This window comes from Astatotilapia calliptera, chromosome 22 (genome assembly GCF_964374335.1).
Source record: "Astatotilapia calliptera chromosome 22, fAstCal68.1, whole genome shotgun sequence".
Classification (NCBI taxonomy): Eukaryota; Metazoa; Chordata; class Actinopteri; order Cichliformes; family Cichlidae; genus Astatotilapia; species Astatotilapia calliptera.
In genome coordinates, this window is record NC_137442.1 from 24,142,004 (window position 1) to 24,165,549 (window position 23,546).

At 43.2% G+C, this 23,546-nt stretch overlaps 1 protein-coding gene and 1 long non-coding RNA gene across 2 annotated transcripts; both read right to left on the reverse strand.

Annotated features, from left to right (window-relative positions):
- Positions 1-821: 821 nt before the first annotated feature.
- LOC113009389 (uncharacterized) lies at positions 822-2,375 on the reverse strand. Its single transcript, XM_026147659.2, has 2 exons — positions 2,218-2,375; positions 822-1,450 (listed from the first exon to the last, which is right to left on the reverse strand). The coding sequence occupies exons 1-2, from the start codon at positions 2,270-2,272 to the stop codon at positions 897-899; spliced, it is 609 nt and encodes a 202-aa protein (XP_026003444.1). The 5' UTR covers positions 2,273-2,375; the 3' UTR covers positions 822-896.
- Positions 2,376-17,856: 15,481 nt separating this feature from the next.
- Positions 17,857-19,197, reverse strand: LOC145423643 (uncharacterized). The gene is made up of 2 exons (XR_013904701.1): positions 18,665-19,197; positions 17,857-18,176 (listed from the first exon to the last, which is right to left on the reverse strand). It is a non-coding gene; the product is annotated as an uncharacterized LOC145423643 (long non-coding RNA).
- Between the last annotated feature and the right edge of the window lie 4,349 nt (positions 19,198-23,546).

Consider the following 23,546-nt stretch of genomic DNA (forward strand, 5'->3'; position numbering starts at 1 on the left):
ATCCTTTTCGAAACTTTCCTCTCAGTTTTGATATTCGTACAGTGTCACCGATATTAAATTTAAAGCGCAGTTCCCTCTGAGGCCTCGTTTTGTACAGCGCGTTGAAGACCGACTTCTCATTATCCTTATTCACCTCTGCCGGAGCCATTTGGATAGATCTGTGATAAGCATTGTTATATGCTTGTGTGAGATCTGGTATGATATCTACATATCTCCGGGAGTTGGCTGATGTTAAGTACTTCCACATTCTACCCTTGAAGCTACGATTGAATCTCTCGACAATACTGCATTTAACCTCGCTAGCTGTTGAGAAATGCTTGATATTATATCGCTTCATTAGCTGTTTAAAGGTTGCATTATAAAACTCTTTGCCTTCATCTGTTTGTAGTTTCACAGGGATCCTACCCTCACTAAGTATATCCTCAAAAGCAGCTGATACAACAGACCCTGTCTTGTTTGTTAGGCATCTAACCCATGCGTATTTTGAGAATACATCTATACATGTTAGCAGATATCTCACATTATCATTATCTGTCACATATTCACACATGTCAACCAGATCGGCTTGAAACTGTTTGTCGACCCCTGTCACCAATACTCTATTTCTGGGGAAATGGATCCTCGCAGGTTTATGGAGTGTGTAGGTGTCGTCTTGTTCTAAATAATGTTTGACCTGAGATAGTGGAGGTGTTACACCTGATGCCTCCCCTGCCGCTATACGTAGCTTATTTAAACTGGCTAACCCCGCAGGATGGGCTGGATCATGATATATTTTATGCAATGTGCTTTCCATGATTTACAAACCACAAATGACTATGATGTTGATGTTAACAAGTCTTTTTATTTAATTTTCACAAAGACACAATCACAGACAATGGATACTTGGACACCCCACATTAAACCAGATGTAACCCAGCCCAGTAGTTTCCAATCATGCGGAGCATGGCTGGTTTAACACGGCGGGCGCAAGTACTTGCATCTAGCAGGTGCCCAATGTTGTCATTAATGGCGCATACTATATATCGCTCTGATCTCAGTTCACACATGATGTGTTCTGCAACTCTGCGGATTTGTGTTCCAGACCCATCTGCAGTGGATGAGCGTACAAACAGCCGGATGGCAGGGATGAATCGCTCAGTCTGGAGCCTTATCATCACATCATCATAGTAGGTGTCGAAGAAATACTCAGACAATTCCTGCAAGCAGCTGTGTTGCACCTGACTGGGGTGGCCTGTTTGGCATCCGTAACATGTCTCTTGTATAAACTCATTCAAAGCCAACATTAACAGGTGGAGAGTTGCGAGTTTGATGTCGATTACAGTTTCATCCCACAGGTCTGATATGAGGGGGTCCTGCGAGCATTGTGGTGAGGGTGGTGGAGTCTGGAGGGTCGGGATTAGCAGCTCTGTTGATGGTGACTCCAACAGGTCCCACGAGGGCGTGTCATTCTCTGTAAAATGAAAACCACAAGCTCTTAATTTGTCACATAGATACACACTCAACCCCACACACCCGCACATTAAACCTACCAGTTTATTGTTCAGCTGTCGGAAGGTCTTATGATTTTAGGTTTACACAGGGTACCAGGCAAACCAGTCTTCGGACAACTCGCCAGATCGTCAAAAACAAGGCGCTTTCTAATACTCTCGTACGCAGTGTTGAGTCTGTCCCTCTTGATCGCGTCATCAATCTGGCTAAACAGACGCGACAAACCTCTCCAGTCGCACCACTGTATAAAAAACAAGTCCTTAAACCATCTTGTGCGCTCTTCGAGGTTTAGAGGGTATGGATTTAACCTCCAGTTTTCAAGCCCTCTGGAAGCAATAAGACTATCCCTGTCATCACATACACTGAGAAAAATAAAGTCGTCGGGGTTGCGATTGAAACGATCAGCCTCAACCCTGTAAAGCTCAGGGCCTGATGCACTGTTCCACTGGGAAACATACAGCAGCTCTGGGAAACCCACATTGTCCAGGTCCGCACACACTACGGTGCGGAAGAGCTTCCAGTTTTTAGTAGACATGACTTGGGCTTCCCCCCAAAACAATCCCTCACCACAATCTACACTAAGCACAACTGTCCCTTCGGTATATTTAATGGCATACACATACCCTTCGACGCCTCGATATTCTAACTTGAATACAGTTCCATCTGCGGCGTTTCCACAGCGTTGCTTTTTACGTTGAGGACCCCGACTGCATACTCCTGAAGACATACCTAGAGTGCCTATGGCATGGGCGATGTCCTGGCTGGGTGTCATTCCGAGCTCCATAGGTCGATGCGTCGGGGATCCTTAGCGAGCGCGATGTGTCGGTGCTCTAGGTCGATGCGTCGGGGATCCTTAGCGCAATGTGTCGGTGCTCTAGGTCGATGCGTCGGGGATCCTTAGCGCAATGTGTCGGTGCTCTAGGTCGATGCGTCGGGGATCCTTAGCGCAATGTGTCGGTGCTCTAGGTCGATGCGTCGGGGATCCTTAGCGCGATGTGTCGGTGCTCCTCAGACCGTGGCGGTGATGCTCTTAGAATGTGAAAGGATCGCTTTTATACCCATACAACCTAGCACATCCCACTAGGAGGAGTCGTTCCCGCCCAGAGGGTAAGAACACCTGAACACGCATGCGCACACACACACACGAAACTGGTCAAATCGGTTTGGCTGGCCGCCATCTTGGACTAGTGCCATCGAATTACTGAACGCGCATGCGCACACGCACGAAACCGGTCAAACCGGTTCTCAAACCGGTTTGGTTGGCCGCCATCTTGGATAGGTGCCATCGTTCAGTTGGCCGCCATCTTGGATAGGTGCCATCGTATTACTACTCATTCTGTAATCTGTAGTGGAATACATTTACAAGTAACCTTCCCAACACTGCCTATAACCAAATAGAAATGGGATGAGAGTTAGCTCAGACCACTACAGCTTCCAAGCTAGCAAGATTTATCTGTTCATACTAGCGTTAACTGTGCCTATACACATACACAGCACACACGTACCACATGTTTTGTATAATTATAACAATATGTAATTTATGACCAGGTTACACATATACATTTCAAATATTTTACATAAATAAGATGCCTGTCATTTGTTTAAAGATATAAATACATTCAGCAAAATTCCAATCTCTTCAGCACTTCCACACTCACAGGTAGTATTTTAATCCCTTTTCAACAAATGGGGAAAATGTTTAATACATGCGATTGGACGGCTACAGCTTTTCGGCTTTACATTAGAAGACTGCAGACAGCTGTTCTTTTTTTGACAAGACATGGTCACATGCACATGTAAATGTACTGCAGGATGAAAGCAGCGAGGATGAAACAATAATAGGCAGGTACATAGTCACACTGTACCGCCACTGGTTTTATAACTAGGTTGCACTGAGGCCACCTCATCACCATCGACTCTCTCACACACACACACACACACACACACACACACACACACACACACACACACACACACACACACACACACACACACACACCAAGCTGGCGGGTAATTTCAGCAGACAAAAGAACCAAGCTGTGCGTGCAGACTACCATCTTAATGCACCCTGACATAAGCGAGCAGTTTTGAAACAATACTTTTCGTTCACAATGTGTTTGTGTTTGCATCGGCTCTGCCACTTCAATCAAGGCCTTTGTCTGTCTCTTGCCACTTTGTCAGCTCTCAGAGAGGCTTCAGCACCAAACTGTCCTAAGGGCATTCAGCGCAATAACTTGAGACCATTTAAGAGATGCACTTGTACAGAAACTCTCATGCAGGTGCATGAACATTTTGGAGACGTGGGAAGCCGGTGACACAGGTGGTAAGGTGGTGAATTGAAGCCAGTAAAATTTAGATCTGCCACGTAATTGCTCCATGTCTCATTCACAGGATAAATTGATAGAAAAAAAGCTCAAGTACCTGATTTCTACGGAGAAAAATTCTTTGTATTTATACTTTAACGTTGAAGGTGGGCGATGGGAGGACATTTATATTTGCACTGTGATTTATTATTGGAATATTTCTTGTAGGTGTGCTTGTGCTGTAGGCATGATTCTAAAAGTCTTGATTTCTTTTTTTGGCACATGCCATTTCAGCTACTGTGCATATGTAGACTTTAAATGAGGCCCCATAAAGAGGTTGGCAGATGTGTTCTGTGAGTTATCTCTGAGCAATTTTTGCAGTGTGGTAGGGTGCATTATGGGGTGGGGTGCTGCTTGATCTACGGCAATAATTAGGCTTGTGGTATTTGTCAAAGCAGCTTCCACATGAATACCAAGACCGAAGGCTTGCCAGCAGAGCATTGCACTGCAACAACATGATCAGTGCTACAAGCTTTTACCTGTCAATGATTTTAATCTTGCGGCCGATTGGTCAAATCCAGCACATACACATGAACACACATAGAGGCGTTGGAAATACTTGGCTGCTGACAAACTGCTTACACACCTCTCTGTGTGCCAGTGCCTTGAGTCAAATTATCTAACACTTTTCACACAGGGAGCACTTACACAACTCTCTCCCCGCAGGGGCTACATTGAAGGTGTCCTTCTGCTAACAACGCTATCATGGACAGACTCTTATAAACACACTTTCCCGAACACTCACACGTGCTCACACGCAGACATGCAACTATGTGCACACAGGTGGAGTAATTACAGACATTTTAATCACTGAACTCTACTCCTGTGGGGCACAGCAGACATAGCAGGGAGTGGGCAGAAGTAGAGGTCCTTGACTGATTTCAACCTTGGCTTAATGATCATTGTATGAGCTTAAATGCTTTGCTGCAGCTACTATGGCAGGACTGAACACAGCTCTAACTTTTCCCTATTCCCTTATCTAAGGTGGCACACTGGTAGTGTGAAACACAACAGGGCTGGCTTCCCAGGATCATATCACCTGTGTTTTGTTCCACATTAGTCGGGGGAAAGGAGAAGGAGTGCACAAACCCAGGGAGTCTGCTTCAGACTGCTGGGCTGAGCTTCCTGAAAGGACGAGACCTCTCCTTGACCCCCCCACCACTTCCCTCCCATGCCTTGCAGTTCAGTAGATTAGCTGGAGCACAACAGAGGCCAGTGCTATCGCTGGCTTGCAGCTTCCACAACCCCACTGGCCACACAAGATACTGCTCTCACTCACACAAACACACAAATCTGTGTGTGCTACTTGTGGCCACGCATGAGCCACCCACACACTTATAACGTCTTTGGCCGGAATTCCTGTCCCTGTGCCCGAAGGTTCATTAGTGACACTGAGGCCACTTCAATAGGAGCAGCGCTCTCAGAGAGTTTTGCTGATTCTATATAAAAATATACATATGTCCATATTGTGTTATTATCAGTGTGTATCTGTGAATATCTATCTATCTACCTACCTACCTACCTACCTACCTACCTACCTACCTACCTACCTATCTATCTATCTATCTACCTACCTATCTGTGCAATCAAACAGCCGAACAGCAACAGTACTTTACACTGTAAAAACTGATGTCGGGATCAACAATTCAGTGCCTAATTATTTCAAGGTCAATTACAGCAGCGCTCTGCTTTGAAGTTTTGCAATGCAACATCAAAGGTGTTTTTTTTTTCTCACCCCAGGATTTCAAAGCAGCAAGATGCCATGGAGTAATGTAACAAAAAAGGAAAGACGTGAAAATGAGGGTAGACATTCACGTTAGATGATTTCAAACATAAGAACATAAGTAGATTTCTTTTAGCTGATATTCAGTGTGACTTGTTGTATGAGCTACATAAGGTATGCATTTCTGTGTAAAAAAGTTTCTACAGCAGTCTGTGATATAATCCCCATAAGAATTAGTCAACGTGAGGCAATTGGCATAAACCTGGACAAAAGCTAAATACAGGCAAAAACCCATCAAGCATTATTCCTTAAATATATTGTAGTTCGCAATTACTGTTGCTCTTAGTCTTGGTTTGTCACTTTATAACAATGTCTTGCAGTTGACTTTGAACCTCACAATTTGTAACCATTCTGAATGAAACGTTATTACTGAAGTGTGCAAATTGCTATAATTTAGAATAAGAAATCATTACCGTAGACCTATTAAGGAACTGAATTTGTTCAAGTATTTGACTTTGGACATTTCGTCTGTTATAAAAATTGAAATATAATTTCTCAAATAATTTGTTACAGTGGCCACACTCAGACAGTACCTGCAGTCCCTAATACAGCAAAGGCTGCAGGATCAACTTCTCTGGGGTGTAATTGAAGTTGTTGGCCAAAGGTTTTGGCCGAGGCACCACTTTTATGTATTTGCAATAAAAGCATTTTAAACTTATGAAATGATGCAATCTCTGTGAAAGTTCACTATATAATAGAAACATGTAATTAAAAACAGAATGAAAACTCTGTAAAAGCAAATATTGTGCCATTGTACCAGAAAAAAAAAAACAATGTCTCATGACACCGGTCACTATCCTTGTAAGCTGAATTTCAATGTGCAGTATTCAAATCTTCTGTGTACGAGGAGCTGCAAGTAATTGTGCGTCCCTGGCATCTGCGTGCTTGTGATATTTCACATACAGTTTCAAAAGGTGGCTCATCTGCCGAGCTTCATGAAAGATGTTTGGTTAATGTGAGGTAAATTACTAGTGGTGTCCTAGAATATAACATTCAAGAAAAATGAAGACAGGGATTTAGCTTTTCCTACGGGATGCACAATGATCTGCACTACTCATCCCAATAACAACAACAACAAAAAAATGGCTAGCAGACTACCAAATACACAGAGCAGTAATTGGGTGTTTTTATGAATATGAAAGCAAGCGATTTACTGTGTTGTAACCCTCTACAGAGGGTTGTGCGATCAGCTGAGCGCACCATCCGCTCCGAGCTCCCTGACCTGCACTCAATCTACAGCAGGCAGTGCTGGACCAAGACCAGGAAGATCGTGAAGGACCTCAGCCATCCCAACAACAGACTGTTCTCTCTGTTGAGGTCAGGAAAGCGATTCCGCTCCCTGAAGACCAACACAGAGAGACTGAGGAGGAGCTTCTTCCCGCAGGCGATACGGTCTCTCAATCACACCACCACACAGTACTGACCCACACATCTAGTTCTTACACACACACTGGACATTCTGGACATTGTATTTCACTTCATCACTTAAATCACTTTAAGCATATTTGCACTGCACAAGACATAATGTGGATTGCACAACACAGGACATTATATTCTTCATTTCCAGTTAATACTTGTACAGCTGCTGTTATTGTGTATATATTTATTTATATTTCTTCATACATTCTTATATAGTTCTATATTGTGTATTTTGTTGTACAGTTATTTTATTTTCAACTTTAATTTATATATTTTATCTTATTCTTTCCCAGTTAAATTTACCCTTCATTCTAATTTGTGTTGTACAGTTATTTCATTTTTAACCTTAATTTATATTTTATTCCTTCCTAGTTAAATTTACCCTTTTTAATTTTTCATATTTATTTCCTATCTTATTCATAGCCTTTTCCTTTTTTGTTTTCTTTAGGTCACGAGCAGTTGTCCAAGCATTTCACTACATATCGTACTGTGTATGACTGTGTACGTGACAAATAAAATTTGAATTTGAACATCAGTGTGTGAGTATTAGAGAAAAACAGATACAGTATTTATCCAAATGCAGGGATTAGAAATGAGACTGTGGACTTCCGGTGAAGATGGTTGGCTAGAAGACTTGCTTTCACTATGTTCCCACTCCCACCTGTATTTATTACAGTGTAATGCGTGCTACTGTCTATATTTTCATCTAAACTATTGACTGAGAGTTTTGGGAATACGCAACAGCCCTAAATACGCTTTTGGATGACAAGTAATGTCGAAACAGACGAAGATACAGACTCGACAGATGACGGCCGCCATGACGAACAGTGCTAGCCAAACTGACATGCTAGTAGCAGTGGGCGACCAGCCCTCGCCCCCGGTGGACACCGCAGCTCTCATCCGTGAAGTGACTAATAGCATCAGTGAGGTAATTGACCAAAAACTGTCTACACCAGTGGTCCCCAACCTTTTTTGCGCCACGGACCGGTTTATGCCCGACAATATTTTCACGGACTGGCCTTTAAGGTGTCGCGGATAAATACAACAAAATAAAACTAGTACCGGTACCGAAAAAAAAGAAGATTTATTCATAACACACATGAAAAGACCCAGGAAAACCAAGTTAACGATAAAAACGATAACAAAATAACGCTGAAAACCAATAAAAACCCTGAAAACCATACATTTCATACCTGAGCCTCAACTCTCGTGGCCCGGTACCAAACGACTCACGGATCGGTACCGGTACGAGGCCCGGGGGTTGGGGACCGCTGGTCTACACTGTCTGGGACACTGGAGAAAATTTCATCCTCGCTGGAAAACGTCTCCAAACGCGTCACGGAGGCAGAGCAGAGAATCTCAGATGTGGAAGACGGGGTGACTGACCTCGCGGGAAGACTGGCTGAAGCTGAGGAGAAGATTAAGATCATGGCAAAAGCTTGGATGATTTAGAGAACGGCAGCAGGTGTGACAACATCCGCATTAATAATCTGAAAGAAGGCGCGGAGGGTGAGAGTCCTATTCAGTTTTTGAAGCCTGGCTGCCTGCTACGCTTGGGCTGGGGAACAGCTCCACAGGTAAAGCCCGCATTAAAATTGGCCGTGCACACTGGGGCTGTGGCCCGCGGGGTGCTCACCCCAGGCCGGTGATTAGTAAGCTCCACAACTCCAGAGACAAACAGCGGATCATGGCAGTAGTGAGAGCGGCCCCAGAACTTCACTACGACGGACAGCGGATCTTTATACACCAGGATTTTTCCTACGCGATCCGTGAGAAACGACGGGGATTTAATGCTTCTTGTCATGCCTTAATTGACAAGGGCATCCGCTTCAGAATGCGCTACTCAGCGACGCTCGTGTTGAATCACAATGGCACTGAACACAAGTTTCATTCGCCTAAAGATGCTCAAAGTTTCATCAATGCGCTGGATTAAAAGACAACTGATACTTGTCCCCTACAAACTGTGGCACTGTTGGATTTAACCTAGAACATGACATTGGTTCAGCATGCCAGTAAGTCCACTGTGTTTAATGCAGCTTGAGGGAAAAGAGACCGTTTAAAGGGAAAATAGAGATTTGTTCATTTTTTTGTACCTAAAGTGGCTTTAGGGCCAATATCTAGTATACAGTACTAATTGTTTACTCGGTCTTTAATTTTGTTTCACAACTGACAGTAACCCGATTTTATTAGAAGTGTTTATGCACCAAATACTTTTGATAGATTGTTTTATTCAAACCTTCTGGCAAAAACCTCCTCTGTGTGTCCGAATCACGTAATAATTGGTGGGGATTTTAACTGTGGTTTGAGTCCTGACACTGATTATAATCCACCAAAATCTCAACCACCTTCAAAAATGGCAAAGGTTACAATGGACTTCTGTTCAGATCTTGGTCTTTTTGATGCCTGAAGAGTTTGTAATCCACATGTGAAAGACTTTATATTTTTCTCACGCCCCCATTTTTCTTTTTCCAGAATTGATTACATGTTTGTTTCTAGATCTGTCCTTGACAGAACTCGGGGTTGTCTGATCAACACATGCGCTTTCTCAGACCACTCTTCAGTCTCAATGGAGTTATTACCACCTTATTATGATCCCTTGTCTAGACACTGGCGGCTAAACCCAGCTCCCCTTAGTGACCCTGAATTTGTAAAATATTTAGAAAATCAGTGGGAACTTTTTCTTTCTACAAATGAATTACCGGGGGTTAGTGCTTCTACTCTATGGGAGGTGGGTAAGGCATTTCTCAGGGGCTCTATTATCGCTTTCACCTCAGCGAAAAAGAAGAGCACCTTAACCAAACAGTTAGTACTTGAACGCGACATTACTAACTTGGAGAGGGAGTTTAAGAAATCCTCGTCTGTTTCTGTGCTTAAAAAACTGGATGCAGCCAGATCAGCCCTGGACCAACTACTAACTCAGAAAGCGAGAACTGCAATATTCTATGCAAAGCATAGATTATTTGAATCGGGCAACAAACCTGGACGCTTACTTGCCCGACTTGCCCAGGGGAAAAAGGGCTCTTATGCAATACCCTCTTTAAAACATAAGAAAGGTGTTTTACAATTCGAGGCTAAACTTATCAGCAAAATAATGAAAGAGTTCTATCAGGACTTATATCCCCCTGAGTGTCAAAATACTGTAGACGGTAGGAAATTGTTTCTTGATAATGTTAATCTCCCTATACTATCAGAGGAAAGTCGATTAGATCTTTGCAGTCCTACTAGGGCGCAGGAGATCTTAGATGTAATCAAATCCTTACAGAGTGGGAAAGCTCCAGGCCCTGATGGGTTTGGGCCAGAGTTTTATAAAAAAATGGCCAAACACATGGTGGGTCCTTTATTAAAAATGTATGTAGAATCTCTTGAGAGGGGCACACTTCCACCCACCTTAAACCTTGCCCATATATCCCTGATGTTAAAGAAGGATAAACCTGCAGATCTGTGTACATCTTACAGACCTACTGTATATGTTTACTTGGTGTAGATTGCAAGTTTCTGTCCAAAATTTTATCTAGACGATTGGAGGAGGTTCTGCCTGTTCTGATAAAGCCTGACCAAACGGGTTTTGTCAAGAATAGATACTCCCGCTCCAATGTACGCTGACTCATAAATGTTGTGCAGTTCTCTCAGAACACCAATTATAGGGCTCTTGCAATTTCATTGGATCCTGAGAAAGCATTTGATTGGGTGGAGTTGGAGTATCTATTTGATGTTTTTGAAAGATTTGGTTTGGGATCTGAATTTGTCAAGTGGGTCAAACTGTTGTATGGGGCCCCAGCTGCAAGGGTATTGGTTAACGGCTCGGTCTCAGATGTTTTTCCACTGGGTAGAGGAACGCGTCAGGGATGCCCCCTTTCTTCCCTGCTGTTTGCACTTGCATTGGAGCCACTGGCAGAGGCTGTAAGAACTCACCCTGAGATCTATAGGGTAACCTTGTTGAATACTGAATACAGAATTTCCCTTTACGCAGATGACGTGTTGCTCTTTTTCACTAAGCCAGAAACATCTATTCCTGCAGTGACACATGTCATTAATCAATTTGGCCTTTTTTCAGGGTATAAAATAAATTATGATAAATATGAAACTTTGCCACCAGGTGATGGGGGGAAGTGGGACACTCCTCCTAATTTTCCTTTCAGGTGGTCGACCACTGGTTTTACATATTTAGGTATTAGGGTGTCCGCAGACACAACAGAGTTGTACCGGTACAAGTTGAACTTTAAACCAATTGTGGCCTCAATCAAAAATGACCTCAATAGGTGGTTTGACCGCCCCCTATCTTGGATGGGTAGAATAAGTTTAATCAAAATGAATGTTTTACCCAGAATATTATATCCCATACAAATGTTGGCTCTCAGGATCAACAGAAAAACATTCTCAGAGATTGAGGGATATCTTTCTAAATTTATATGGCATGGGAAGAAATCTAGACTAAAGAAACAGATTTTACAACTACCTACAGATGAGGGGGGGGCAGGCACTTCCTAACCTTTTATATTATTTCTGGGCTTGCCATGCACAAATAATCTCAGGGTGGTTACATTCCTGTCTATACCAAGGGAAGCCACTGGTAGATACTTGGTGCTGTGACCCTCTTTCGCCTCTTAGTCTTTTATCTATTGATCTGGCTGACCTTCCTCTTGGTGTCACAGATAATTTCATTTTGATGCCTACACTTAAGGTTTGGCATAATATTGCTGCTCACGTCGGAAGAAGAGGTTTTTTTTAGTGCACTACAACCTCTAATTAGGAATAAAGCTTTCCTCGCAGGTATTAGCATTAGTATATTTGATGATTGGTGTTCTAAAAATATAAGATTTATTTGCGATCTGTTTGAAAGGGGTAGTTTTATGGCCTTTAATCAAGTTCAAATTAAATATAATTTACCACAGAAACACTTCTTTGGGTTCCTACAAGTAAGGCATTTTGTAAATTCCCTTAAATTTCCAGACAATCAACCCGTTTTGAATCCTATTGAAAGCTTTCTTCTTAAATTTAATGAGGAAATAATCACAAAAAAGAAATTTCTCTCTTTGTTATGGGAAATTATTGTCTTTGAATTTTGTAACCACTGATAAGGCCAGGATTCGGTGGGAAACCGACCTCGAAGTTCAGCTTAGTGCAGAAGCATGGTCCAAAACTTATCTGCCAAGAAATTGTTTTCCTGTAACAGACTCCAGGAATGGCTGATAACCGTCAAAAACCTTCAGAGCCTCTGAATTCAACAGACCATGTGCCGCTCGCTTAAATCGGCATTCGTATGTGTAGCCATGTGTTTTGCAATAAACATTTCTGCTGATATTAATGACCAAATTGCAGTTCAATTCAATTCAATTTTATTTATATAGCGCCAAATCACAACATAAGTCGCCTCAAGGCGCTTCATAGTTGGTACCTTAGTAAATATTTGTGTAGAAAAATGAATCAATATCCAGATTTTCCAGGAAAAAAATGTCTCCATATGCACTAAAATAACTTTAATGCTGTTTTGGTAATGGAATTTATGCCTCTTACGACCCAAGAGCTTCTTGTGGTGGTTTTGTGCATTGTTTTGCAGGAGTATCTAATGTGGAGATGAGGGAAATTGCAAGAAATGCAGTATACTTGGCCAGTGTTCTGTTTAAATCCCACCTTTCATGGATTTGCCCTCCACTGCTACTGTTGTTCTGATCTCCTCTTGTGATGGTGCCACATCACCTTGTACACTTCTCCTATTTGCATGGTCATTTTAGTTTAGTTTTACACATACAACAAGCCCCAAACATCTGCCAACCCAACCATGCACTGTTTGACACCACTGATACACAGCATGCTTTTAGCTCAGTATAATAAATCCTTGTTAATCCATACTCAGTTGGCAGCATGACTCCATTCTTTTACTGCAGCCCGTGAGCTGATTGTAACAATAAACCCCCTCAAAAACATGTACATGTGTGCATGTACAAAGAATGTTGGGTACGAACATTCTGCCGAAACATTTTGTGCAAAGAATGTTGGGTACGAACATGCTGCCTGAAAATTCTGTGCGAACATACTTTCTACAGAATATTGCTCACGAACCTTCCGTGCATGTTGGGTATGAACATTCTGCATGAACATTCCGTGTACAGAATGTTGGGCATCAACATCCCGCCTGAAATTTCTGTGCAGAGAATGTTGGTTATGAACATTTCGCTTGAATATTCTGTCCACAGAATATTGGGAACAAACATTCCACATGAACATTCTATGCAAAGAACGTTGGGCACAAACATTCCACACAAATATTCCATGCACAGAATGTTGGTTAGGAACATTCCGCATGAACATTATGTGCACAGAATGTTGGGTACAAACAATCCAGACAAACATTCCTTGCACAGAATGTTGGGTACCAGATTCTGTGCACAGAATGTTTGTCACGATCTGAGGGGACAGACCGTGCGGGGGTGTGTGTGGTGGACCCAGATGCAAACACAAGAGAGTGGACCGGAGTAAACTTCAACTGAAAGTGAGCCTTTATTGTGGCTGATGACAGGTCTCAACACAAAGCAGAAACATCGTGATTAAACTGAACCTAAACTAAACTGGGAAACAGGTACTGATAAACTAAGGAGACTCAGAAAACCATGACAATGTTGTACAGACTGACCGGGAGGACATGGAGGGTAGGAACACAGACGACGCGAAACAGACTGTATGAAACACAGAGACTAAATACACATGAGGGAAGATCAGGGGAAGTGGCCACACATGGGAACACAGCTGACACACATGAACCTAACAACAGGGCAGGAGGAGTGAAACTAAATACACTGATAGTGAATACAGGCTTTCAAAGTAAAACAGGAAACATGGAGATTAGGCATGACACATGGACCGGGGAGACGTAGTACAGGGGAGATGACATAACTGACAGCATGAACTTGACAATACAAGACACACAGACATAAACACACGAAGGGCAAGGGAGACTTAATACAAGGGTAATAAATACAACTGGCTGGACTACCTAGTGAACCTAAACAAACAATAAACGATAATCATCAAAATAGGTTAAAGACAAAACACTGGGTCGCACGACCCAGAACCATGACAATGTTTGGTACAAACATTCCACACAATAATGCCATGCTCAACAGAATGTTGTTGGGTACCAACATTCCGCATAAACACTCTGTGCAAAGAATGTTGGATACGAACACTTTGCATGAACAATGCGTGCTCAGAATATTTAGTACCAACATTCTGCATGAATACTCTGTGCACAGAATGTGAGGTACAAACATCGCATACAAACATTACATGCACAGAATGTTGGGCAACAACCAGTGTTGGGACTAACGCGTTATTAAGTAACGCATTACAGTAACTACGTTACCACCTGCACTCATGTATATATCTTTCTACGTAGCACTCATAATTCTTATTCTCATGTATATATCTCATGTATATCTCATGCAAATATCTTTCTTTCTACATAGCACTTTAATTCTTATTGTCTGCACTGAAGCACCGCAGCAATTTCCTAATGTCGTAAACCTCAACATCTGGCAATAAACCCATTCTGATTCTGATTCTGATTATTATTGTGGTAACGAGCACGGTAACTAGTTATTATGCCAAAATTAGGAACGCGTTAGTCGTTACTGGGATTTAGATAGGCTCGTTACTCGTTACTTCGTGTGGTGGCTATCGCGGAGCTTCCACAGATTCAGTAACATTAGCAAATGGTGGAGGCCAGCAGGTGGATGAGGGAAAGGGGACGCAGAAGGAAAAGAGACCCGAGGCGGCCGCCGGTCGGAGCGTCAGGTGAACTGAACTTCAGGTAAGAAGTTATGACCTGCAGTTTATCTGGGTCAGATATAAACCATGTTTAGGTGGAGTTTATTTTCGTTATTCTGACTTTTTCCGTACTGCGTACTAGCTAGCATGACGGAGTTTCTATACAGCTGGGTGGGTGCTATGATGTTACTGATGTTGAACTTTATTTTGTTCATAAGTTATTAGAGTTGCCAACAGTCCCGTCTGGTATTCAGAGAAAATATTACACGTTTCTTATTGAGGTGAAAAGGAACAGTTTGTCCCGTAATTCAGCTACGATGAAAAAGGCACAAAGCTAGAGTTATTCAGTGTCTTTGCTGCACAGCTGCCTCTTCTTCTTTCATTCTCCCCCCTCCCTCTCCCGTTTCTACTTCAATCATGAAAACTGATCAATGATCAGCTGATCGGCTCTTTTGTTTGTTTATCGCCCACTTTGCGCCGAAAGAGGAAACCAGCGGATGTCGCGCTAAACAACAACAGCACGTTTAAGCTTGATCAGCTGTTGTTAAAATTTATTTAATATTAATTTCTAGTATCAGCTGATGTTTGCTGGAGCCACAGCTGCAAAAAAGCTGCTGGTCATGATATCGGTTTGGTTATCTGGTGATAGGGAAACATGAAGATGAAACCAGGAGATGTCCTTGCTGAATCATCAGAGCTGAACAGGTGATGGAGAAACAGGTTTACCTTTTAGGTGACATGAATGAGTTGAAGGGAAGTTATGAACTGTTTCTGAGAGACAAATAACCCCAGGATCTTTTTTTTAGGTAGCTGACAGCTGGTAACTGTGCAGGTGCGGATCTAGCAAAGTTTTGCCAGGGGGGCCAGGTAGGACATTAACAGGGAGAGGTGGGCACAAAGAAATACTTTTCTTTCTTATTCTCATTTAAAATGTCTAGCTTTTAAAAAATAATTATCTGAATCTTACAACAAACGATTGATAGATTGATGCATATATACAATCCAATCAGTGTACATCACTGTCACAACAGTGTTTATTTTCATTCAAAGGCTTTATGATTTTTCCTATAATGGTGGGCCAGTCTCTAGTCAAAATGCCCAGGCCAATTTTCTGTCCCAGTCCAGCCATGTATGCAGCTCATCTGCAGTCTGGTGTTGCCTACATCTTCCTATTCAGAAGGCAGAATTCGAGTTCTGAGTACAATCGAAAGCACCACGACTGCAGTTTTTGTGTTGGATGTAAAAGGCACACATGATGCTGTGACGTAGACTAGAATAATTTCAGCAGTCATTGACGGTCCAGGTGTGGGGTTTCTCTCGTGGAAATATGCATATTATCTTTTCCTTTCTATTGGTAGGTGGCACAGTGCACTTGTAGCAAGTAAGCAAGCTAGAAGACTGGCAAAGTTATGGAAGCAACACATTAAGAAGAGAATTCTGAGTAAAACCAAAGTTACTTTCCCTAGTAACTAGTTACTTTGAAAGTAACGAGTAACTTGAAGTAACTGAGTTACTTTTGAGAGAAGTAACTAGTAATGTAACTAAGTTACTATTTTAAAGTAACTTACCCAACACTGGTAACAACATGTTGCATGAGTATTCTGTGCACAGAATCTTGGGTACGAACATTCCCCATGAACATTGTGTGCACATAATGTTGGGTTCGAACATTTTGTGCATACAACATTCTGTGCACAGAATGTTGGTTACAAACATTCTGTGTGAACATTGCGTGCACAGAATATTGAGTACCAAAATTCCGCATGAATATTCTGTGGACAAATGATGGGTACGAATATTCAGACTGAACATTCCATGGACAGAATGTTGAGTACAAACATTCCGCACAAACATTCTGTGCACAGAATGTTGGGTAAGAACATTTTGCAAAAATCTTCTGTTCACAGAATGTTGGTTACGAACATTCCACATGAATATTCCTTGTACAGAATGTTCAGTGACAACATTCCACATGAACATTATGAGCACAGATTGTTGGGTACAAACATTCCACAGAAAAAAAATTTGTGCACAGATTGTTGGGTATGAACATTTCGCCTGATCATTCCTTTTACAGTTTGTTGGATACGAACATTCTGCATGAACATTCCACGCACAGAATGTTGGGTACCAACATTTCACCTGAACATTCTGTGCACAGAATGTTGGGTACAAACATTCCACACGATGCATGAACATTCCGTGCACAGAATATTGAGTACCAACATTCTATGAGGTGCCGTAAGGGACATTATTACTGAAACGCTCTCACACACACTACTGAAACGCTCTCACACACACTACTGGCGGCGCGCACGGGTGCAGCGGCTCTTAGCTCTCCAGTTTGGTGCTCGTTTTTACTTTTAATGTGGATATTTTTGAATGTTTGCAACGCCGCCATCTCTTATAGTCGCCAGAACCTAATTGACCTAGGTTTTAAATATAGTTTGTCTCTCCTGCAAGCTAGGCGCTTAATATCTTTGTACTGGAAGAAAGTGGATGTACCCTCAAGTCATATGTGGGTGAAGGAGATGGCATCATGTATTGTATTGGAACGACTTACTTATATTGTCAGAGGAAAGGGAGCAGATTTTGAAGAAATATGGTTACCTTTAACTGAGTTTCTGAGACATTATGAAGGGAATTAATTTAGAGGGTGATACTTGGTGCTGAGTTTTGGGTTTCTTTGTGTGTGTGTGGTTTTCTTTTTGTTTGTTTTTTGGTTTTTTTTGTTTGTTTTTTTTGTTGTTGTTTTTTTGCTGTTGTTTTCTTTGTTGACCGTTTCTTTGTTTTTGTTGTTTTTATTTTTCGTTCGCGTCCTGTTTGTCTTACCCATGCTGTGCATCGGTTTTGTTTTATTTTATTATTTATTTATTTTTATTATTATTATTATTGTTGTTGTAACCAACTTTAAGGTATAAAGGTGAATTACAGCGCAATAATTACTTGGGCTCGTAATAAGACCCTGGCCAGAATCAGAAGACACCAAATTCGTATGGAGCCAAAGTGTTGAGCAGCAATAATGACCTGGACACAATGTTAACTTTTGAGTAGCCACTCTTGTATTGTTACAAAGTATGACAGGTATTTGTCCAATTTGTACAGATAAAGTATAAAATAAAATAAATAGTGTGCACACTCAACAAAATAAAAGTACTCGTTGGGGCCCTTTAAGAATTTAGAGTTAAGCTGGCGATAGCCAACTTCAAAGGTCCTTGTGAATGTAACTGGAATGTATGAGTGTGTGGTGTGTATCTTCTTTGGGGTAGATCGTCCTCAAAGTGGTTGGCTCGCCATCTATCACAACCAGAATATCGTCCTGGTCCTTGGACTTTTCCGTCCTCTCCAAAAAACCTGACCTATAATCCAGGTCATAAAATGTACATTCTAATCAGTCTGTTTCAGATGCATTGTTTAAGGTTAAAATACAAAATCAAAATATTGCATCACCTCATATTCATTGCATCAACATCTTAAATCTTATCAAATCTCACAGTTCTGTTGTACAACATTCAATTTTCAAGCATATCAAATATGAGAACTAAACATCTAAGTTGCTCAAATATTTCTCTATTCATGTAAACATTAATTAAACAATACTTATGGTAAGTAACCATTGACACTCAAAATACAATACACCATAACAAATTCAGAACTATGTGCAAATAAGCAACAAAATATACATATGAGTTCAGTTCAGAGGCATTAAAGCAGTGTGCTTAATTTCTCCACGCTATAGGCCTATTTGTGAGAGAGAAATGCACTAAAAATTACCCTCTAGATTACTTTAAACTCACAGTGAACTGACAAAAATTAGCTTTAGAGCAGCTAAGAACATGTTGCTCACCGTTGCTCTGTTTCACAAAAGCCCAACACACACTGGCGTTGGAATTGCAGCAGCTCTCCGGATGAAAGGTGAGTGGTTAGCCTGTGAGACACCGAGCTAGCATTAGCATGATCGCGACGGTAAGTCTCTACAAGTTTTTTCCATCAGAATAACACTCGTCTTACCGACGTTGCCTCTCTCCTTTATCCAGCCACTCGACTCCGGACTTCCAGCAGGTAAGTAGGCTGGCTTTCCTTCCTCTCAATCCTGAGTTTTCCTCTCTTTTGTCTGTGGATTTCTCGGTTTGAGTAGCAGATGCCTCCACTCCTCTTGCTGAGATGAGAAAAAACCCGGGAGCATCATGCACCTTCACCTCACTTCCTGGCTGACAGGGTCAATGCGGCCTGGGTAGGCTCTGATTGGTTGCTGAGCTAGGTGCCCTCACGTGGGGTGAACTGAGAGGTGCATTCAATGGTCATAGGAAATACGACGCTTGTTGATGTGGACAGTTAATAGAAAGAGAATAAGTATGATATTTTTCATCTGGGCTACACCGTTGTTCCTTTTAATTTATATTTGTTTATTTTGGGGACTATGTTCTTTAATATAAATCTCATGTTAACTGTACTATTATTCTTTGCTTGTTCTGTAATATAAAAGTCAATAAACTTAAAGATCAAAAAAAATATATATATAGTTTGTCTGTTTCTGGCGACTATCAGCGAACACACAACATCCTGGTGGAGATAGCGAGACCGCCAGGGTCACCATGGATGGTCTGCCCGCCCAGCAAGCGTAGAAGGCGACGGAGGGAAAGAAAGCAGAAGAGGGGATGCCGGTCGGGCTCAGACGCTAGGCTACGCAAACATCCACACCGGCCAGCACTTCCGAGCCTTTTCCTATCGAACGCCAGATCCATCACCCACAAACTGGACGAATTGGAGCTACAGATAGCCAACACAAGCTTTGCACGTAACTGCAGCATTATTCTTATTACGGAGACGTGGCTTCACCCGCTGATTCCCGATGCTGCAGTCGAGTTAGCAGGCCGCACGCTACACCGGCATGACAGAAACAGCAACTCAGGTAAAAGCAGAGGAGGGGAGCTATGTGTTTACGTGCATAACGAGTGGTGTTGTAACAGCAGGATCATTCACACACACTGTTCTCCTGATTTGGAGGTTCTGGTGGAGGTGCAGACCTTTTTACATCCCGAGGGAGTTTACAGTAGTTATTGTGATAGCTGTTTATATACCGCCGGATGCTAACATTAGCACGGCTCTCAGCCTCTTGCTCAACACCATAAACAAACAACAGCTTGCCCACCCGAATGGGGTTTTTATTGTCGCCGGCGACTTTAACAAAGCGTGCCTAAAGACTGTGCTTCCTAAATTTGTCCAGTTTGTGGACTTTGCTACGAGAGGAGAACACACTTTGGACCATGTCTATTCAAACATGTCTATTCAAACATCAGGCATGCTTTCAGAGCGACACCCCTCCCCCACCTGGCTGGATCTGACCACCTCTGCATGTCCCTCACCCCCACCTACACCCCCCTGCTGAGAAAAACAAAGCCCCAGACAAAGACAATAAAAACCTGGCCTGAAGGAGCCCTTTCTCAACTGCAGGACTGCTTCTCAACAACTGTATGGGATTTATTCTCCAGCCACAACCTCCAGGAGTACGCGGACACTGTACTCTCGTACATCAGGAACTGTGCTGACAATGCCACCGTCAACAAAAGGGTCAGGGTGTTTCCAAATCAAAAACCCTGGATAAATAGCAAAGTGCAATCCCTCCTAAAAAGCCGCAACACTGCCTTCAAGTCAGGGGACAGGGCTGCGTATAGGGCGGCCAGGGCAGACCTGAGTAGAGGCATCAGGAAAGCTAAGGCTGCCTATAGAAGGAGGATTGAAGATCACTTTGCTGACAACGACCCCAGAAAAATGTGGCAGGGGATCAATCACATTACCAACTACAGAAGCAATAACCAGGCAACATCTAGGACTGATGCCTCACTGGCTGAGGATCTAAACCGTTTCTTCGCCCACTTTGAGACGACCAGGCCCTCAGCTGCCACACCACTTCCACCCGCCCCCAGCACTGGCACACTAACACTCAGGGAGCATCAAGTGAGGTGTGTTCTAAGGTCAGTGAATCCCAGGAAGGCGGCAGGTCCTGATGGAATACATGGAAAGATTCTCAGAGCATGTGCTGACGAACTGACCGGAGTCTTCACTAAAATCTTCAACCTTTCCTTGTCATCAAACACCGTCTCGCCCTGCCTCAAAACCTCCACCATCATCCCCATCGCCAAGAAGACAGCTGTGGCCAGCCCAAATGACTACAGGCCTGTTGCACTTACGCCTGTAATGATGAAGTGCTTTGAGAGACTGGTCTGTCAGCACACGGCCGGTCTGCCTCCCACTCTGGTCCCCCACCAATTTGCCTACAGGACAAATCGTTCCACCGAGGACGCTATCACCATAGCGCTCCACACTGCGCTGAGTCACCTGGAGCACAGAGGAAGCTATGTGAGAATGCTCTTTCTGGACTTCAGCTCAGCATTCAATCATATCATCCCAGAGATCCTGGTCCAGAAACTGTCTCACCTGGGACTCTCCACCCCCATCTGCCTCTGGATCAAGGACTTCCTGACAAATAGACCACAGTCTGTCAGACTCGGCCCCCACCGGTCCAGCACCATCACGCTCAGCACCGGGTCTCCACAAGGATGTGTTTTGAGTCCCCTCCTGTTTACGCTCTACACATTCGACTGCTCCCCTACCCATCTCTCAAACACCATCATAAAGTTCGCGGATGACACCATAGTGGTTGGACTCATCTCAAGGGGGGATGAGTCGGACTACAGAGATGAGGTCAACAGACTGACTGAGTGGTGTTCAGTTAACAACCTCCAACTGAACACCACGAAAACTAAAGAACTTATCTTGGACTTCAGGAAGGGCAGAGCAGACCCGGCGCCACTTTACATTCACGGGAACTGTGTGGAGAGGGTACACTCCATGAGGTTTCTTGGCGTGCAGATCTCTGATGACCTCTCCTGGACTGCAAATACTATGGCGGTGGTTAAAAAGGCCCAGCAGCGTCTCCACTTTCTGAGAGTGCTCAGGAGGAACAACCTGGAGGAGAGGCTGCTGGTGACATTTTACAGAGCCACCATAGAGAGCATCCTAACGTACGGCATAACAACATGGTATGCAGGGTGCTCAGCTGCGGACAGGAAAGTACTGCAGAGGGTCATCAACACAGCCCAGAAGATCACTGGCTGCTCTCTGCCCAGCCTGGAGGTCACTGCAAACTCTCGGTACCTCAGCAGAGCTGGCAATATCATCAAGGACCACTCTCACCCCAGCAACCAACTGTTTGAACTATTACCGTCAGGCCGACGGCACAGGTCACATAAAACCAGGACAAACAGATTCAGGGATAGCTTCTTTCCCAGAGCTATCACCGTAGTAAATAAGCACAAAAACCTATTCCATACCGTCACTGTCATTATATTATGCTGCTCTCACACACTATTTTGCCCCTCGGTTGTTACTTTGTTGGGTTTCTTTGGCTGGCGCATTTCTCAGGTTTCCCAATAGTGGGCAGTATTACCCCTTCAGTTTGTGGCTTCTTCTTTGGTCGTTTGGTGTGCGCTACACTGCCCCCTTTGGTGATGTGTTGTAAGCAGCAGGCAAAGTTCACGCGGGCAGTGTGAGAAAATGCATGGAGCAGAAAACAAGCTGCACAACTTTAAGCCCAGTTTACATCGTTGGGGAGTTTGTTGAGCCATAATCTGTAAGTAAGCAATGTCTAACTTCATTTTCTGTAAGATTGTTACTTTCATGTTACTTAAAAGGTTATTTGAACGTATAAGGAAAGATGTTAATGGTGAATGTAAAGCATAAGGAAAGCTATGTTGCTAACTTCTGTTTTGTTTACAAAATATGTTGATACTGATGCTACGTATTATTTTACTGTATGTTCACAGTCTTACAAATTAAAAGAGGAAAAAACGGTCTTCAGTTAAAGACACAAAGACAAAGCGATGTGTCCTGTCGTTCCTGGAACCATCTCCTCTTATGTTAAGCTCGCTGCATAGGGTGAATAGCCATACATTCACCTGAGGGCAGCAGAGTAAGAAGATTATCTACCTATCAAGCACCCAAGATGTCTCAGCCTGAGGCGTCACCGCCTCTCTCCCAGATGGTGGTCCGGTCAGAGTGCCACTCACGCTCTTCACGCTCTTCACGTCGTTCATCCACCAGTCAAGCTGCAGCCCGAGCCAGAGCAGAAGCAGAAGCCGCCCGCACTAGAGCACAGTACGCCAAACGCCAGATCGACATGGAGGTTGAGAAGGCACGCATCGAGGCAACACTAAACGCTCTAAAGAAGGAGGGTGAGGCTGAAGCAGCGCTCGCCGCAGCTCATGTCCTGGAAGCGGCAGCCGATGAGGAGCATGACGCCGTTGACCTCACAGAACAAGGAGTCTCCTCTAAAACACCTCCTTCCATCAGACGCGCTCAAGATTATGTGAACGCTCACTTCGCTAACCGCAGCTTGGTAGTTAATGAAGACGGAAAGCCTGATACAGGACAACTGGTTGGTAATAACGACGCTCAGCATCTACGACAGAGTCAACCACCAGTTGCCTCCTCTCCAGGTGAACATCTCACTGACTTTGTAAATCAGAAGCAACCAAAGTCCCCTCCTATAAACAGAAAAACTGACATTTCAACCGAGCCTAAATCTTCATTGCCTCCAAAGACTGAACTCTCAGATCTCACAGCCTATCTAGCACGCCGTGATCTGCTGACAGCGGGATTCAAGGTTTTTGACAACCGTCCTGAGTCTTACTTGTCCTGGAAGTCCATTTTCCGCAACGCCATAGAAG

Coding starts and splice junctions, on each gene's coding strand:
- LOC113009389 (XM_026147659.2), bottom strand. CDS start 2,272: ATGGAGCTCGGAATGACACCCAGCCAGGACATCGCCCATGCCATAGGC. Junction 1,451..2,217: donor CCATGCCATAGGCACTCTAG/GTATGTCTTCAG, acceptor TTCATTTTACAG/AGAATGACACGCCCTCGTGG.